This window comes from Zerene cesonia, unplaced genomic scaffold (assembly GCF_012273895.1).
Source record: "Zerene cesonia ecotype Mississippi unplaced genomic scaffold, Zerene_cesonia_1.1 Zces_u013, whole genome shotgun sequence".
NCBI classification, from domain to species: Eukaryota; Metazoa; Arthropoda; class Insecta; order Lepidoptera; family Pieridae; genus Zerene; species Zerene cesonia.
Genome location: NW_024045143.1, coordinates 60,483 through 76,000, shown reverse-complemented (window position 1 = coordinate 76,000; position 15,518 = coordinate 60,483). Strand labels below are relative to the sequence as shown.

The following is a 15,518-nucleotide window of genomic DNA, read 5'->3' as shown; positions in this document are numbered from 1 at the left end:
AAGAATTACTCGTTTAAAGGTATAAAGATAAAATTACTATAAACATTCATACAAAAATCTTTATGAGGGCAGACATAGTAATTAATAATGCGCCTGATAACAAACAAACAGCGGTATAAAAAGGCCGATCCGCCACTATTTTTATTTAAATTTAATCAAAATTCACGCCCACAACTCATCAAAATGCATGTAAATTTTATACTTGGATTAAAATATTCAAAACATCCTTTCGTATTTTACACTAAATATTATTCTAAAACGTCAGATACAATGTTTTGTATACATTTAAATGCATTTCATTTTCAAACGTTATATTTCGGGATGTATTTCAGATAAAATGCGCATTGAGCGGAATTTCAAACCCTTTATTTTTGTTATCTTCTAATCAGTAACATTATCAGCCATGAACACATGCCCATGACAGCTAGTGATTATACAGGCACAGCCGTGCTGATGTTCCAGGCGATCTTTTTACAATTAATCAAAAACAGCACCAATAGACTACTTAATTGACGAGCAGCGAAGGTTAGACTAGAGTCCAGTTCTGCGCTTTTATTATTATTTTTTTAGTTGGGTATTTTTTTTTTAATCTCTGCATGTATGGCTGTCGTGTTACATAATATACTTTTATGTGGAAATTCATATACGTATTTTTTAATATATATTATGCGCACTATTTTATTTTTATTAAATTATCGCCTCGTTTCACATCCGTGATTCGGATTTACATAAGTTCTAATGAAAAACCAGCGCCAGGTTCATGCCTAGAACAAGCTGAATTTTTATTTTGTTTTTTTTTCTTCAATTTATCTATGTATTTTCTTACAGATTTCTCGTCACACTGTCTCGCTCAATAAATATTCTTAATTTTCTCTTCTTTCTATCAATCAAATGAAACAAGAACCAAAGCGCATTGGCTCTTTGTGCTCGTAAGCACGGTAGCACAAGTATTTCGGGAGAAGTATGATCTAGTAATTTATATTCGCCAATCAGCCAACAATGGCGGGACAAAAATGCATGGAATGCATGCCGTAGGAAGTGGATAAAACTTGTTAGTTTTTCCCCAACGACAAAATGTCTCGAAGCTGCCTCCCCTCCGCGGGCCTCCGGTCCTGAGGCTCTTTTAATGAGTAAATTGTTGTCCGCCAGGAATTTAATATACCCGCTGCCCCAAGAAAACGATGTTTTGTTTATTTTCTCGGCTCTCAGTCGTTTAGTTTCTTCCATTCGTTGTCTATTGCAAATAAACTAAAACTTTCGCCATAAAGTGAACTTAATAAAGTTTCTATGAAATTTTCTGTAGTTATATATCAATTTCAATACAGAAAATATTAAATAAGCTTCGTATTTCATGTCAGATATCAACTTAGTTGTATCCTTTCTATGTCTTTGAATTACTGTTGTTTGGAATTTTATATACTTCCCCTCGTCCCTTAACATATATTATTAATACAATTTGAGTTTCTTACGATCATATGAATTAATGTCATTGAAGTTCGTTAAAGAAAATACAGAAAGGAACCAGATAGAATTAATCAACAGCTGCTACTTACGTGACTCCAAAGAGCGAATGAACTATTGCGATCATAATATTGACGTTACCAAGTAGCGCTATTACTTATGCGACGGAATAAATTCACTGAACCAAATTGAAATACACTTAATGTATCGTTACTTATGATCAAAGGAAATCGCGAGATATGCCGCGGAAGTCCTCTAACAGCACCCATAAATACCCGACCGCTTGACGCGATGTACGCCGATACATTTATATCTGGAATAGAACCATAACTCATATAAAAATAGTAATGTATTGCTGTTTAGTGAAAGTTATGGTGTCGATAAAATCGGTCGGGCGCTCGCGGAGCGGTCGCGCAATAGCAACAATATTAAAGGGGAGGAGAGGGTGCTTAATATCTCGCGGATTATTGCTGTTACAGTTAGCTCTGCGGAAGCTCCACTGCCGCTTCTTATTTTTTATATATCCTTATTTGCAATTCGCTAACTCAAGTCGACTTGTTGTAGAAATTTCAAAACAAGAACTTAGGCACAATCTACATCGTTATTGTTATTTAACGAAGAGTACTCTTCAAACTTCATCGAGTCTAATGTTCAATTTAAACGTATAATTTCATTAAATACCCGTGGACATATATGATAGACAAAATTATGTGATTATCTTCAATTCTCAATGGCTGTCATATGGTAGTTCATATATAAGAAAGATACGAATGAGAAAAGGAATATTACAAACGAAGAGAGTTAAATAACACGAACATACATGAAAATTATTATGATCTAAACATTGGTATTGGATAACTTTTGCTGTTGTGTTATTATATTTTTTTATTCGAGTTCGAATTACTCAACCAATATACGTGCTTTCACATCGCAATCTGAACATAACTCAGATATGCGAAGCCCTGTATAATATAGAATAACACTCGTTTCGGATTTGATTCCAATGTACATAACTAAACTGTACTACTCGATTGTTGGATAAAATATAGGTTCATCAGTGTATGACTATATATTTAAAAATAATGTAAAGTTGATTTCAAAAGTGCTTCTATAAGAAATCTAATTGAATAAATAAATATTTGAGTTTTAAGTTTTGAACCCAAATAAACAAAATCTAAAGTTTCAGTTTCACTTACTATAATGGGAATTTTCAGTTTGATTTGGTGCTTACTTCGCTTAATTATTATCTCTGTAAACCCAAACCGCGCTAAAATTAACTTCGCCATGATTTTGTGTATAATTGTTCGAACGATTTGTGTTATTGTCGTAAGTTGTTCCCATCGGATACTTTACTTTATTACTTAATTCATTGTCTCAATTATTTCTAACTTGAATGATAGAATTTCAAAAGTCTGCTTTAAGTAGAGTTGAAGGTCACACTACTGTAAGTCCAAATTGAATCAATTCGAGCTATAAATGATGTTTTATTTTTAGCAGTATTAATATTTATCAAAGATTACTGTCAAATGTCATGTCTAATGATCATAAATAATACCACATTTAGACCTAGCAGATACACTAGGACAATTACTATATTTAATTAGGTCCCAAAATAGCCAAGTAGATGTCTGCTAAGCACTCACGGTGCAGCTGAGAGTGTGAGGGACAAATACGCCTGCGATGCGAATAAAACAAATGTCATATGTGAAGATAATTGTATTCTACTGTGTTAAGCGTTGTAAATAATAATATAAGCAGTTATGCTCACCGTTTTTATGAAAGAGATTTCGTTGACAACACATCATCCGCCGTACATAATCCATAATGTACAACAATTCTTAGAAATATACCCTTATGAAGAAATTGAGAAACAGAAATATCTGCTAAAGGATTGTTTGGATTGTATGATATTTACCAATCTGTCCCTCCTTTTGAGAACGACCGTCCGTCATATTGTGAAGATTTAATATAAGGCGGAAAGTGGATAAATGAACAGTTAGTATTATTAAATGTGTATTTGGCGCTGATTTGAAGTCTGAACATCGCGCCGGCGAGGATGAGGCGCGCTGGCCGCTCGCCGGCAGTCGGCACACCCACCACGCGTGCTATTATAACTATACCAATAATGATTATAGTTTAAAAAAACTAAAAAAACACACTTTTACTGCAAATTGAACTTGATTTTTGATGGAAAAGAGTTTAATGTTAGTAACTATAGTTGCAGATGAAACAATCAATCATAATGAATCACCTCAAAACAAAATTATAATAAAATTTAAGTTATTAACACAATGATTAAATTCAGAGTAAAAAGCGTGGGGTGCTTAAAATTTTTAAATATTACAATCATCATTGGTAAATATCTATGAGAGGATAGTTATGGACTACAGTAAAATGCACGCAATGCATGGTACGGAGATAGCTGAACAGCTGGAATAACATGTAGGCAACTTTTTATACCCGATTTAGAATTTTTCAATGGAATATCAGCAGAAATCTAAATACCAAAAAAATGCAATACTTGTAAAATAACGAACCCACGCAAATAGTTATTCTACTGTAAAAAGTTGTAAGATTCACATAATACCTAGTTGTGAGCGATGTATCTATCTCTACTTTGAGATGATATCAATATCTTTAAAAATATTTTGTTTTAAAATATGTAAAATAACCCGGCCATCGCATGAAGTTATATTGTACATAATAATATGGATAAATACAAGTAACAATTGTTGTATTAAATGGAATCGCGTTTAAAATCCGTTTAAAAGTCTTTAATTTCTAAACGTACATTAGATGTTATCATATAAATACATAGATTGTATGCCAGTTCACATGGCGTATGCGTATCAGTATACTTATTTTACTAAGAAATTTCCAGACTATCTTTATAGTTGAACGTGGGCGAACATTGAGACATGATTTTGGTTATCCGTAAAAATAAAGAAAATTATGTAAGAGAGCTCATGTACATATCGAAGCTAAACTGATAAGATATTCTTTAACCAGCAGCTCAATGGGGAGAGGGGACTTTTCAGATTCTTATATTTTTTATTTTGTATTAAGAAAATGTTTGCACCATATGCCAATGCTGTCTTGTTGTCTAGAACGATAGCGCGTGCATTCATGTAAGCTTCATCGCGATACGTCTACACGTGCGTACACTTGGAACACAGGTGATAATTGTTCGGAAATTTGATTATACACCACCGACTCTATCCGGTCAGAGGTGAGCCTCTTTTATAGCCTCTAGGCTATAAAATATAATTTCACAAGAAAGATCAAAGAAAATTCAATTGAATTGGGTTTAATTAATGAGAATTTGAAAAAAAAAAATTGACGTCTCTCCAGAATTTTTTAAAGCGTTCTCACATAGTAAAATAAATGTTATTACTTACGCTAAGCAATCCTAGTCGAGGAGACATCATGAGTTCGACTGGACGACCAACGTTAAGTCCATACAGAACGGACCGTGACGGGTCACTGAATATGTAAAGCATTGTGCAGACTGTATCCAGTTTCCATGCTTTTTTCATCACTTTACGTTTCGGACACTCAGCACCGAGTTTGAGACTGCATTGCGAAACAGAATATTAACAAACATTATATCTATAATTATTCATGTTAAGCCATATCATTTAAAATTCTAAAGTGAATTTTAAAGACTCTAAGTTTTGAACAAACGTACGGTGCGTGATCCTGGTCCACTTCAACTTCTTAAAAACGATTGCAGCAATTTCTATCAGGCTATGTAATTTATTGACCTTTGAACAGAACTACCTTTGACTAAATACTATTGAACTACCTATATATTAGATATAATGTCATCTTGTAACAATTTTTGCGACGACATTTTCATTTATGTAGATGCAGTTCGTGACAGCAATTAGCGATCTGGATTGGACTTTTTCTCTGTTATAGTTATACACGACGTCATTCAATTAACGGCCTAAATGATTTCCAGTTAGTAAAACGAATCCATTATTAAAGAGTTGTAAATATTTTCAATCGTTTTGTGTACTTGCTTGATACAATATCATTATTCTTGATATTTCAACCAATAGGTTTTTTTTGGTAGAGCAGTGTGTACGATACTTAAAAAAACTTGTTTTTTAATGCAATGCAAGTCTGGTTAGACACGAAAGGGCTTTTAGCAAATGATCGTAATATGTCCTATACCCTAAAAGTAAATTAGAAAGTTTTATTTTAAGCGCATGCAAGCCGTCGCTTGTCTCTCATTTCATTCGCTTAGTTCTTACACTGAAACCTGAGAAAAAAATTATGTTTCTATCTGTAGATATATCATTAATATGAAATAGTAACAAACAAAATTAAAGCTATAAAAAATTAAAGAAAAATTACACAAAATAGATATGCATTAAAATGGGACTTGCACACGCAGTAACGCGTACTAATTGCAATTTCCCGCCAAACCTGATGCGAACATGACAGCTGACAGCTCCTAAAATTTCAGCATGTCCCTGTTCCTCATAGGTACGTGGCATTCCTCAATTGACCTTATTAACTGCAATTAAAAAGTTGACCTAAAGCTTCGAATTTCGCTCGTTTTATTTTTCATGAGGGAATCTTAATGAATTCACGGATCTTACCAAAGTCGATTACAGACCTTACGCCTCTACAAATGGATTACCGACTTTAAATTGGGAAGGGATTAAGAAAGGATTGGCGAGAGGAATAAAGGAAAAGACTGGGAAGGGGAAGGAAAAGGATATGGGCCTCCGGCTCCCCCACTCACCGAACGAAACACAGCAGAATGCTATTTCACGCCGGTCTTCTGTGGGGGTGAGGTACTTCCCCGGTGCGAGCTGGCCCAATTCGTGCCGAAGCGTGCTCGACTACCACATACAATAAAAAATTTATGGAGGCGTTATAGATTAAATCATGTGCATTAATTGAAATAAATGAACAAACTTATTCTTTAATGGCTTGTTAGTTAATATCTCGTCTTCACTTGCAATTAATTTAATATTTTTAAAGTTTCGAGGTAGGCTGCGTACAGCATGCGTGTATCCAGCTTGATTTTTTTTTTTATGTCATAGCGGGCAACTGAGCTGGTGGTTCGCCTGATGGTAAACGATCACCACCGCCTATGAACATTCGCAGAGGCCCAGACCTCTGAGAATGCGCTGCCCGCTTTTAAGGGATAAGGGATAAGAAAAGGATTGATGACTGGAAAGAAGGAATGGACTGGGAAGGGCGAGGAGAAGGAAATAAGCCTCCGAAATAGATTTTGTGGCGGTCCGGGCATTTACAATTTTGTTTAATAATTGATGGGGCTGCTTTTATTTTTTCTAGTTCTGGTAATGTAAAGAAATAATTACAGTACATATGAATATTTAAATTCATGGGTAATCTAGTTTATTTTCTGCAATCAAACTTACCTGGTACATAACGTTATATAGAATATATGCATTTAGTTATATATTCTACCTTCAGCGTAATTAATTTAACTTCTATAAACAATGTAGGTATTTTCTGATATATGTGATTTATTGCAAGAGTCAATGCATGTAGTCAATTCATTCATGTACATATTCATCGTAAGCTATTATCAATTAAATTAGTAAACAAATTCATGTCCATGGCAACTATAATAAGTAAATAGTAAGTATAATAAGTAATTTCACTTAGCTTAGTAGTACAGTATTTTGTTTGATGTATATAATATGAAAGGGAGGTCAATGAAACACGACAGTTTTTAATTGTAATAATAAAAAGACGTCACATAATAATATACCAGTGCCGACTATTTTTAACCACAAAGTAATTGCAGTAAACGAAACCCACTGAGTAATTTTTTTTTTTAATTGTAATTCTGTGGAGTCAAATAAAAGTATCTTTCTTTCTTTCTTTCTTTAATTAAGGTACTATAACTACTTGTAAGTATTATTACTGGTACATTATTATCTGATGTGTTTTTATTAATAATTTAAAACTGTCATGTTTCAATGACGTCCCTTTCATATTATATATAACAAACAGAATAATAATATTTGTAGGATGACGTAGAAAAATCACATTGATAACTTTATCAGTTGTCTTTTATTTGGGATGTATATGCTTTTTATTTATTTATTTATAACAGTGATCACGGTCTCCATTTGACGTTAATATAAAAAACATTATACATGAATTATTGTTATGTGCTTATCAATTAGAGGTGTACACGGCATTCATTCACGAAATTATATAAAATTACTAGCCGACCCGGCAAACGCTGTCCTGCGTTCTTCATTATTTAGGGGTATATAAAATAGATGTTGGCCGATTATCGAACCTACACGATATGCACACGATATTTCAAGAGAATCGGTCCACCAGTTTCCGAGGAGTACGCTAACAATGTGACACGAGTATTGAATATATGGCATATAGAGACTACACTCATACACTAATTTTATTTCTGAAAGTAAACATAGGACTGCTCTCTTGTACTGTGATCGTAGAATTATCTGCCTTACATGGATCACGCTTGGTGCCAGTTTGAGTCTTGTTAAATGGAATGAATATCTCGATCTTATCTCCCTGCAGCTGCCAATCGGCTGATTTCGCATCTAAAGCAGCCGGTAATAATTCAACGTGTTCAAACACAACTGTCCCTCCTTTGCTGCCTCTTACGTAAATCACTCTGTTTTTTATTTTTACTTCGATATCGTCACCTTCGAGATTTATTGGTAGATCGTAAGTAAGTTTATAGGAATCTGGACTCACAATTTCGGAGGCTTCGATGTTACATTGTAAAGGGGCCAGTTGGCTTAAAAATGAACCAAGTCGATCGAAAGCTTCACTTGGAGACATCTTGCTGGGCGATGACAACTTTTCCAGCTCAAGCAGACTATTTCGAAGCTTTTGCAATTGTTGTTCTTGCTCTTTCATCGTGTTTTCTTGCTTCTTTTGTAAATCTAGCTGCTGATTTAGTTGTTGCTGATACTGAGCTCGTTCTTGTAGTTTAATTATTTCTTGTTCCAATGCACACTTTTGCTGCAGCTGTTGCTCTTGTTGTTGTTGCCATGCGATCTGTTGTTGCAGTTGCTGCTGGCACTGAGCTACGCTCTCTTGTTCAAGTTTAAATTTCTGCTGGTCACGCTCTATCTGCTTCTTAAGCTCTTGATTATGTTCTTTCATTGCCGTTATTTGCTGCTGCAGCGCGCTAAGCTGTTGCTGACATTGATTTGCTGCTTGTGTGGCGTTATCTTGTGCAGCCAACTTTGCTTGTTGGGCTATCTGTAGTTGCTGATGGGTCGCAGTCCATTGAATTTTTTTTTCAATGCATTGATTTAATTGTGTTTCTGTTGAACGTATGCGTTCATTAGATTCTTGCTGCAGCCGGTTTATTTGCTGTGTTGTTGCCGCTCTATCGTTAGATATGCGTGTATTCAAAGCAGCGATGTGCTGCTGTAGTTCGGCCACTTGCGCCCGCAGCCGGAGACAAAGGAAGCCATGGGAGACATGAATAGCACACAGCAAAACAATAACGCGGTACATGATTACGGGATATAGCCAGTGTGTGATCTGATACGCAGTGCGCCAGTATTTACGCAATCATTCAATAATCTTGACCTCTTATCACATAACATGTGATAAGAGGTCATTTTGTAAACAAATTTTTTGTATAATAATTACTTTATTCAATAATTTTGTGTCGATTTTTTCCTCAACTAGTTAGTCTACACTTATATTATAAAGAGAAAGAATTTGTGCTTTTATTTGTTTGTTTTTAATGGATAAAATCAAAAACTACTAGACCGATTTTGAAAAAATCTTTCACCATTCGAAAGCTGCAACTTAGCTGAGTGACATCCTATCCTATCCTTCTAATATTGTAAATGCACAGACTTGAACATAATTATCTACAGATATCTTCCACAATCAACATCCCTGAAACCGTGGAAACCATTTCATCTTAGCTTGTGCAACGCTCGAGTATCCTACTTAATATTATAAATGAGAAAATTTGTAAGGATGTGTGTGTGTGTTTGTTGCTCTTTCACGCAAAAACTGAACTGATTGCAATGAAATTTGGTACGTAGATAGCTCGACAACTGGAATAACATATAGGCAACATTTTATCCCAATTTTCCTACGGTATACGGACTTACGCGGGTGAAACCGCGGTGCGCAGCTAGTTACTAATAACCAAACAAAATTATTTTGATATAAAATAAACAATAAACTTTCATCAATTAAAATGCAATAAAAAGATAATTAATAAATCTCCTACATGTTCACCTCGCTTATAATCCTGTGTAGGAATCTAATTTCATCCAAATACTTCATAAAAAAAACAACCTGTCAAAATATCATTATAATTGAATGTTCTAAGCGCCACTCGATGGGATGTACTGGATGGATGACTTGTTAGACTCATAAACAGAGATGAGGCAGAAATGAGCGATACAATTAAGCCGATGAAGAGATGTCATGATTTAATAAAATTTGTGTTTACGTCGAGACAACGTGATACGGTGGGATTTAGTAAAGCAGCTGCCTCATTAGCCGTGTTTGTTCAGTATTATATTTCAGTTTACGATGAGATTGCTTCTGTAAACAATTTATGCCAAAAGCATCTTGGAAATAAATATTTAGAGATATTACTTAGGTCGTTATAAATTAAAATTGAACAGCTGTTGTTATGACAATTGTAAGTACTATCTACATTTCTCTTCTCTTTAATTTAGTTTAAGCTCAGATATAGATGGCTCAAACAGAGTACCTTTATTTAATTTTTATAATACAATTTTGTTTTACTCGCAACCTAGTTCTCGAAAGAATAAGAAATAAATTCATGTAGTTGTGCCCTTTCAAAATTGCTCGTTACGAGATTGATGTACAAAAGCAAGTAGACAAAAGTCTGAACAGAGATTAGCATACATTAGACGCACATTAGAACTCGGAGTATGCGTCTCGTGGCCCAGTTAGTACGCGGGAATGCCGCTCGCTTTGCTTTGTTTGCGAACACGATGTGATTGTCACAGTGACTCTGCTTGCCGAGGCGCTGCGCAACCGTTGGGTTGTGGAGGCAACTACACACAAAAGAGCATAAGTGCACAAATGAGAGCTCACATTGTGCAAAATAATGGCACAACTTTTTAGACGTAGTCTAGAACCAATCATCTTCAGTTAATAATAAGATTAATTAAACTGTTTATTAACCTTATAGTGTAGTATAAAATGGGCACGGTATGGTGCGGATAAAACAGTTCATAAATGGCTGTGAGGAAACATCAGTGTTCCTTTGTAAGCCATTTTATCACTCATTATACTGTGCAATAAACATTTTTATATTAAAGCATTTTTGTCATGGTGTTACATTCAGTAACACTGTCAGCGCCTGTCATGAAACAAAATTTTCATTTTCTTTCTTCCTGAAATCGGATGCAATATTAAAAGAAAGTCTTTAAATTGTCGTACAATGATGCGTTATTTTAATATTTAATATGTAGCAGGTAGGCAGGCTCGGTGCAATGCACGACATTGTCTCGGCACAGTAGCCGCGCTCGACACACACTTGAGGCTTGTCGAGAGCCACTCGGTCACCGGTCACCGGTCGCGGGCCGCGCTGAGCCGACCGCGCGCCGACTTTTATATGTGATGCACATTTTTATAATGAACAATTCTTGAACTCGATTAACAATTTTGAAATAAAAAAAAACAGCAGAAAGATTTGCGATTCAGGTTTCATATCACGATTTGACAAAACTGTAATCCTGTGTAAAATAGTGCACAAAAGTCACATAATGATATTTAGATTTGAAGAGTGAAACATTTCAAACTCAAACATTTATTAATTCAGCTAGAATTAATTCAAAGATCGGGCTAGAAACTTTGTAATTGCTGTTAAGTTTTGTTTTCTTTTCATAATATACGATAATAATTATGTCAAATATATATGTTATTATAGTACCTACTAACGGAAAATAAACACCGAAAATTGAATCTCAAAATAGAGCTTCTGATGTTTCCCCTTGCAAGGCGAAACAAATCTTAAAAAACATTTCGAGACAAAGCGTAAGATGCCACTTAATATTCCGTCAGCTTGTGGCGTAATTTTCTACAGCAGGGAGCAAATAAAGCCGCCGCCTTACCATTTGTGAGCGACGCGTGTCGCACGATGCGTGGACGACATAAAAACATTATGTATGCTTTTACACGTGTTCGTAATGAGTAATGACACTATAATATATAAACTGTGACTGTGACTGCTACGATATATGAACTGTGACTGGTTCTATTAGCCCACTGGTTAGCATTATGTCGCATCTTTCAAGAAAACATTTTATTTTTTCATGTCCAGTATTTTAGAACCAGTTTTTTCTGATAATTAATTATATAAAGAAAGAAACTAAGGAATTATGTCAATATTTTCGCATTGTAGCGTGGTGTTTTTATACGTAAGTATATAGAACATCAAGTTTAGAAAATGTTAAATTTTGTCTTGAAAGTTCTCGCTTTAATATAATTTATGCACAAAATCCGCTCTATCTTTAAACTTATAAAATGGTATAGAAGCTAAATTACATAAAATATGAGCAATATTCTCCGCTCCGGATGCACTTTAAAATCCCAGTAGATGCGTTGTTTTAGCGGAGCTCAGCGCGGGAGATAGCGGGGAGGGGAAATAACAAGGAGCAGGTCGATTTTTGCGAATTCTACGCAAATGTTTATCCGCGAGCCCCTTTCATTAAGTGCGCTCAGATAAATTCCAATTGAATTTGCGCGAAAACAATCTGTTTGGACGAAGTGAAGAGGGCGCCATTTGCATAACGTGCCGTGTGAGCTCTCCGCTGCTCTCTGCTGCTCTGCTCTGCTCTGCTCTCTGAGACTACTACAATTAGACCACAAGCACGACTATGTAAATTGATTGAATTTATCTACACATGCTGTTGAGTTTGTTTAATGCTTAATAATAGTCGGAGAGTAGTGATATTTCATATTTGATATAAACAGTGGGCTTGCGAGGGCGGTATGCATAAATAATGAATTTTAAGTAATCTGAATATCATAGTAATAGCCAAATAGTATATGTTTAATACTATTAAATAGGTCGCAGCATTTACAATTGCAATAAATAAGAAACAAATACCGATTGCGATAAATCATTGTAATAGCCAAAATTACCTCAATAACTGCCGCTATACCGTGCAATAAAACAAATGTTGGCTGGAGTGTCTCCTCACAATCCGTATAATGGATGAATGGAGTGAGCGCAGCGCAGCGAGCGGCTCGGCGGGCCGGCGGGTCGGCAGGTCGGCGGGCCGGCGGGCCGGCGGGACGGAGGCAAGGCGACAGTCGCGGGTACAGGGAAACACAATCAACGGAATGAAGAGCTTTATGCGCTCTCGGGAACACAATTTATATTTTTAATCTTACCCTGTCTCGTTTCTGCGCGACTCTAAGCCTCACTTCTGTTTCAAATCAATTTGTTTTTCGACACGCACTGAATGTTGCCAAGTTCTCTCTGTAATTAGATTTTTAATGAAGTAAATGTCCATAATTGTACAACAGATAAGAATAAATACACGGTCATTATAGAATTGGATAAAAGATGAGATCTTTTTTAAATATTTTAGAATCGTGATAGAGAAAAAGGTCTGTAAATTTTCTTTAAATTTATTTAAGAAGTATCTAGTACATTTAACTCTCTCTCTCAATTAACTGGCTGTCATTTAACTGGCAAGTCACCAAATAGACACTTACCTTCTGTTAATAAAGAAATTGTTTCCCGTTTGTTGTGAACGAGGCCTCGCCGCGACGCCTCTCGGCAACTTCCCCGATAGGCTGTCAGCGCACGAATCTCAAAGTTTTTATTATTAAACCACCGTCGTGTTGAGTTCAACACCTCTTATTACTTAACTGTCCCCAGACGGATAAGCCGCCCGCCCACTGGAACCGAAAAAGGAATAAATTGAATATAGAAATGAGTATAAAATATTAGTGCTGCTACATTTGTATGCAAAGTTACTTATAAGTAGTTGATGTATTGACAAATGTTACTCCAGATTAGTATTAAAATAGCAAGGATTCATATAAATTGTTATTTGGTTCCAAAATTGTTGGAAAAACCTACAGTATAGCTGTTAATAGTAATTTGTGTAATCTCTATTTTCCAAAATAAGTAAGGATTACGTGTAAGATTATGTAAGATTTATTAAACTTTACAATACATTGAGTTCACACGATTTCCCGTTGAACGGTGAGCTTTATTCTGAGATGAGGCGTAACTTATACAATAAAGTTTAATGCTGTTTCAAACAAACGCTGTAAAACTGATTCGTATTACTTTTATAGGTCTATATACATCCATCAACAATTCTTTCAACATGAATACTTACACCTTTTGTAGGAAACATTTTCGTTGCCAATTATTTTTACAATATTATAACGTATAAGTTAGCACGTGTGCCATTGTTCGTATGTATGTGTGCAATGTATCACACAATAGCAAGCAGCGCTAGGAGCACTGCCTTCAGCCATAAGAGGCGACACTTGAAGTAAATATAATCTGAAACAAGGTTAGGTCCCGTGTGCCGAGCGCGCGCACAAGGTAAGCGCGAAAGGAGCGGCTGCGTCACGTCAAACCTGGGAAATTCGATTGTCTCGAGCCGAGCCCGACACTCCTTTGTACTTTATCATTATCCTCAAGCTCCAATTTGGACGTTTCCAACAAATTCCACCTTAGGGGAACAGGTTGTAACCACGTAATTATGCCTTTTAGGCCGAAAGCAAAATGTCGTTTTTATTTACAAAGGAGATACGTTTTCGTACAATGCCTTTGTATAATGTTTGACAACAAAATAGAAAATGAAATTTGAAACTGCTCTCTACCTTATTTTAAAGTTATTTTTCATGTGGATGTATTTTCTTTATTAGTTCACGACGAATTAATACATGATGGTTTAGTATATATTATATAATTAACCATGACGTTTTCTTAGAAACTTATATACTGGTTCTATTGTACAAGCATTCGCTTATTTCTATTACGTTAGTAACACGACAAGTACTTGTATTTAGGGCAATATTGCTACGTTCTGTGGTTATACCTTCGGCTACAGCGAGACTACATTATCCAAAAAGGCACGGTGGAACAACCGTCAGTTTTATATCTCCGACATTGTTACGTCAGACTGCAGTGAGCGCAGCCGAGCGCGGGTATACTATCCCGTTTATGATAAAGCGACTTCAATCTCTCCTGACAAATGTACTTTTACGACGCAACTTACTTAAATGAGTTAAGTTTCAACTGTCTGCCGCGGCTCCGAGATATCTCTTCGTGTACCGGAATATCGTTTAAATATATAATATTTCTTTGCAAACTGCACAAGCGAATTATGGGAATCTTTCGATAAGTTACCGTGTGGTCCTAAACACCAGATACCTGGATAATGAATGAAATTTTGTGTAGATTAACTTCGACGTTAGCTTTTCTATGGCGCAATAAATAATTTCCAGTTTTAAACGCTTTCTTTTCGGAAGTTTCATTATCTCTCAGTAATAAATAGCAATAATTCCTCGGAGCATTATTGAGTCGCACTCAATAAAAGGTCGATAAAGCGGAAGAACATAATCCAACCCCGACTCCACAAAGCTTAATGAAGAAGTTAAAAAGCCCAACGACTCCGTGACGACCACGAGGCGAATATTAATGCGCGGCTTTAATTGTTATCGCCGGCTGTAAATGCATTAATGCCCCGTTTAGCGCTGCTCAGATCACTTTGTATGCAAAATGCGTCGCAAAAATGTTCATTAACTATGAAATAAGTTGTGGAAAAGTAATAATTTATATTATGGTGTTATGTGGTTTTATGAATAAAATATAAGAATAATCATTCGAAGCTTCTTTCAAACGAGTTATATTTATACACAACGCGAGTTTCTTAGAAAGAAAGTAATTTAGTTCCTTCTAAGAAAAAGCGTTCAACACGCAAAGGGACAAATACAGCGGGAGACACTGTGTTGTGGTGATCATTAGTTATAATTGTTAAACACAGAATCAAAAATAGTTTCAAATAATAACTTACTTTTTTTTTTTTTTT

The 15,518-nt window shown here is 35.5% G+C and overlaps 2 protein-coding genes across 9 annotated transcripts in view; one reads left to right on the top strand and one right to left on the bottom strand.

Annotated features, from left to right (window-relative positions):
- LOC119839375 (collagen alpha chain CG42342-like) overlaps positions 1 to 15,518 on the top strand; it is a 289,736-nt gene that overhangs the window by 213,742 nt on the left and 60,476 nt on the right. The window lies entirely within an intron of this gene.
- Positions 7,549 to 8,985, bottom strand: LOC119839376 (probable basic-leucine zipper transcription factor Q). Its single transcript, XM_038365645.1, has one exon. The coding sequence runs from the start codon at positions 8,965 to 8,967 to the stop codon at positions 7,867 to 7,869; it is 1,101 nt and encodes a 366-aa protein (XP_038221573.1). The 5' UTR covers positions 8,968 to 8,985; the 3' UTR covers positions 7,549 to 7,866.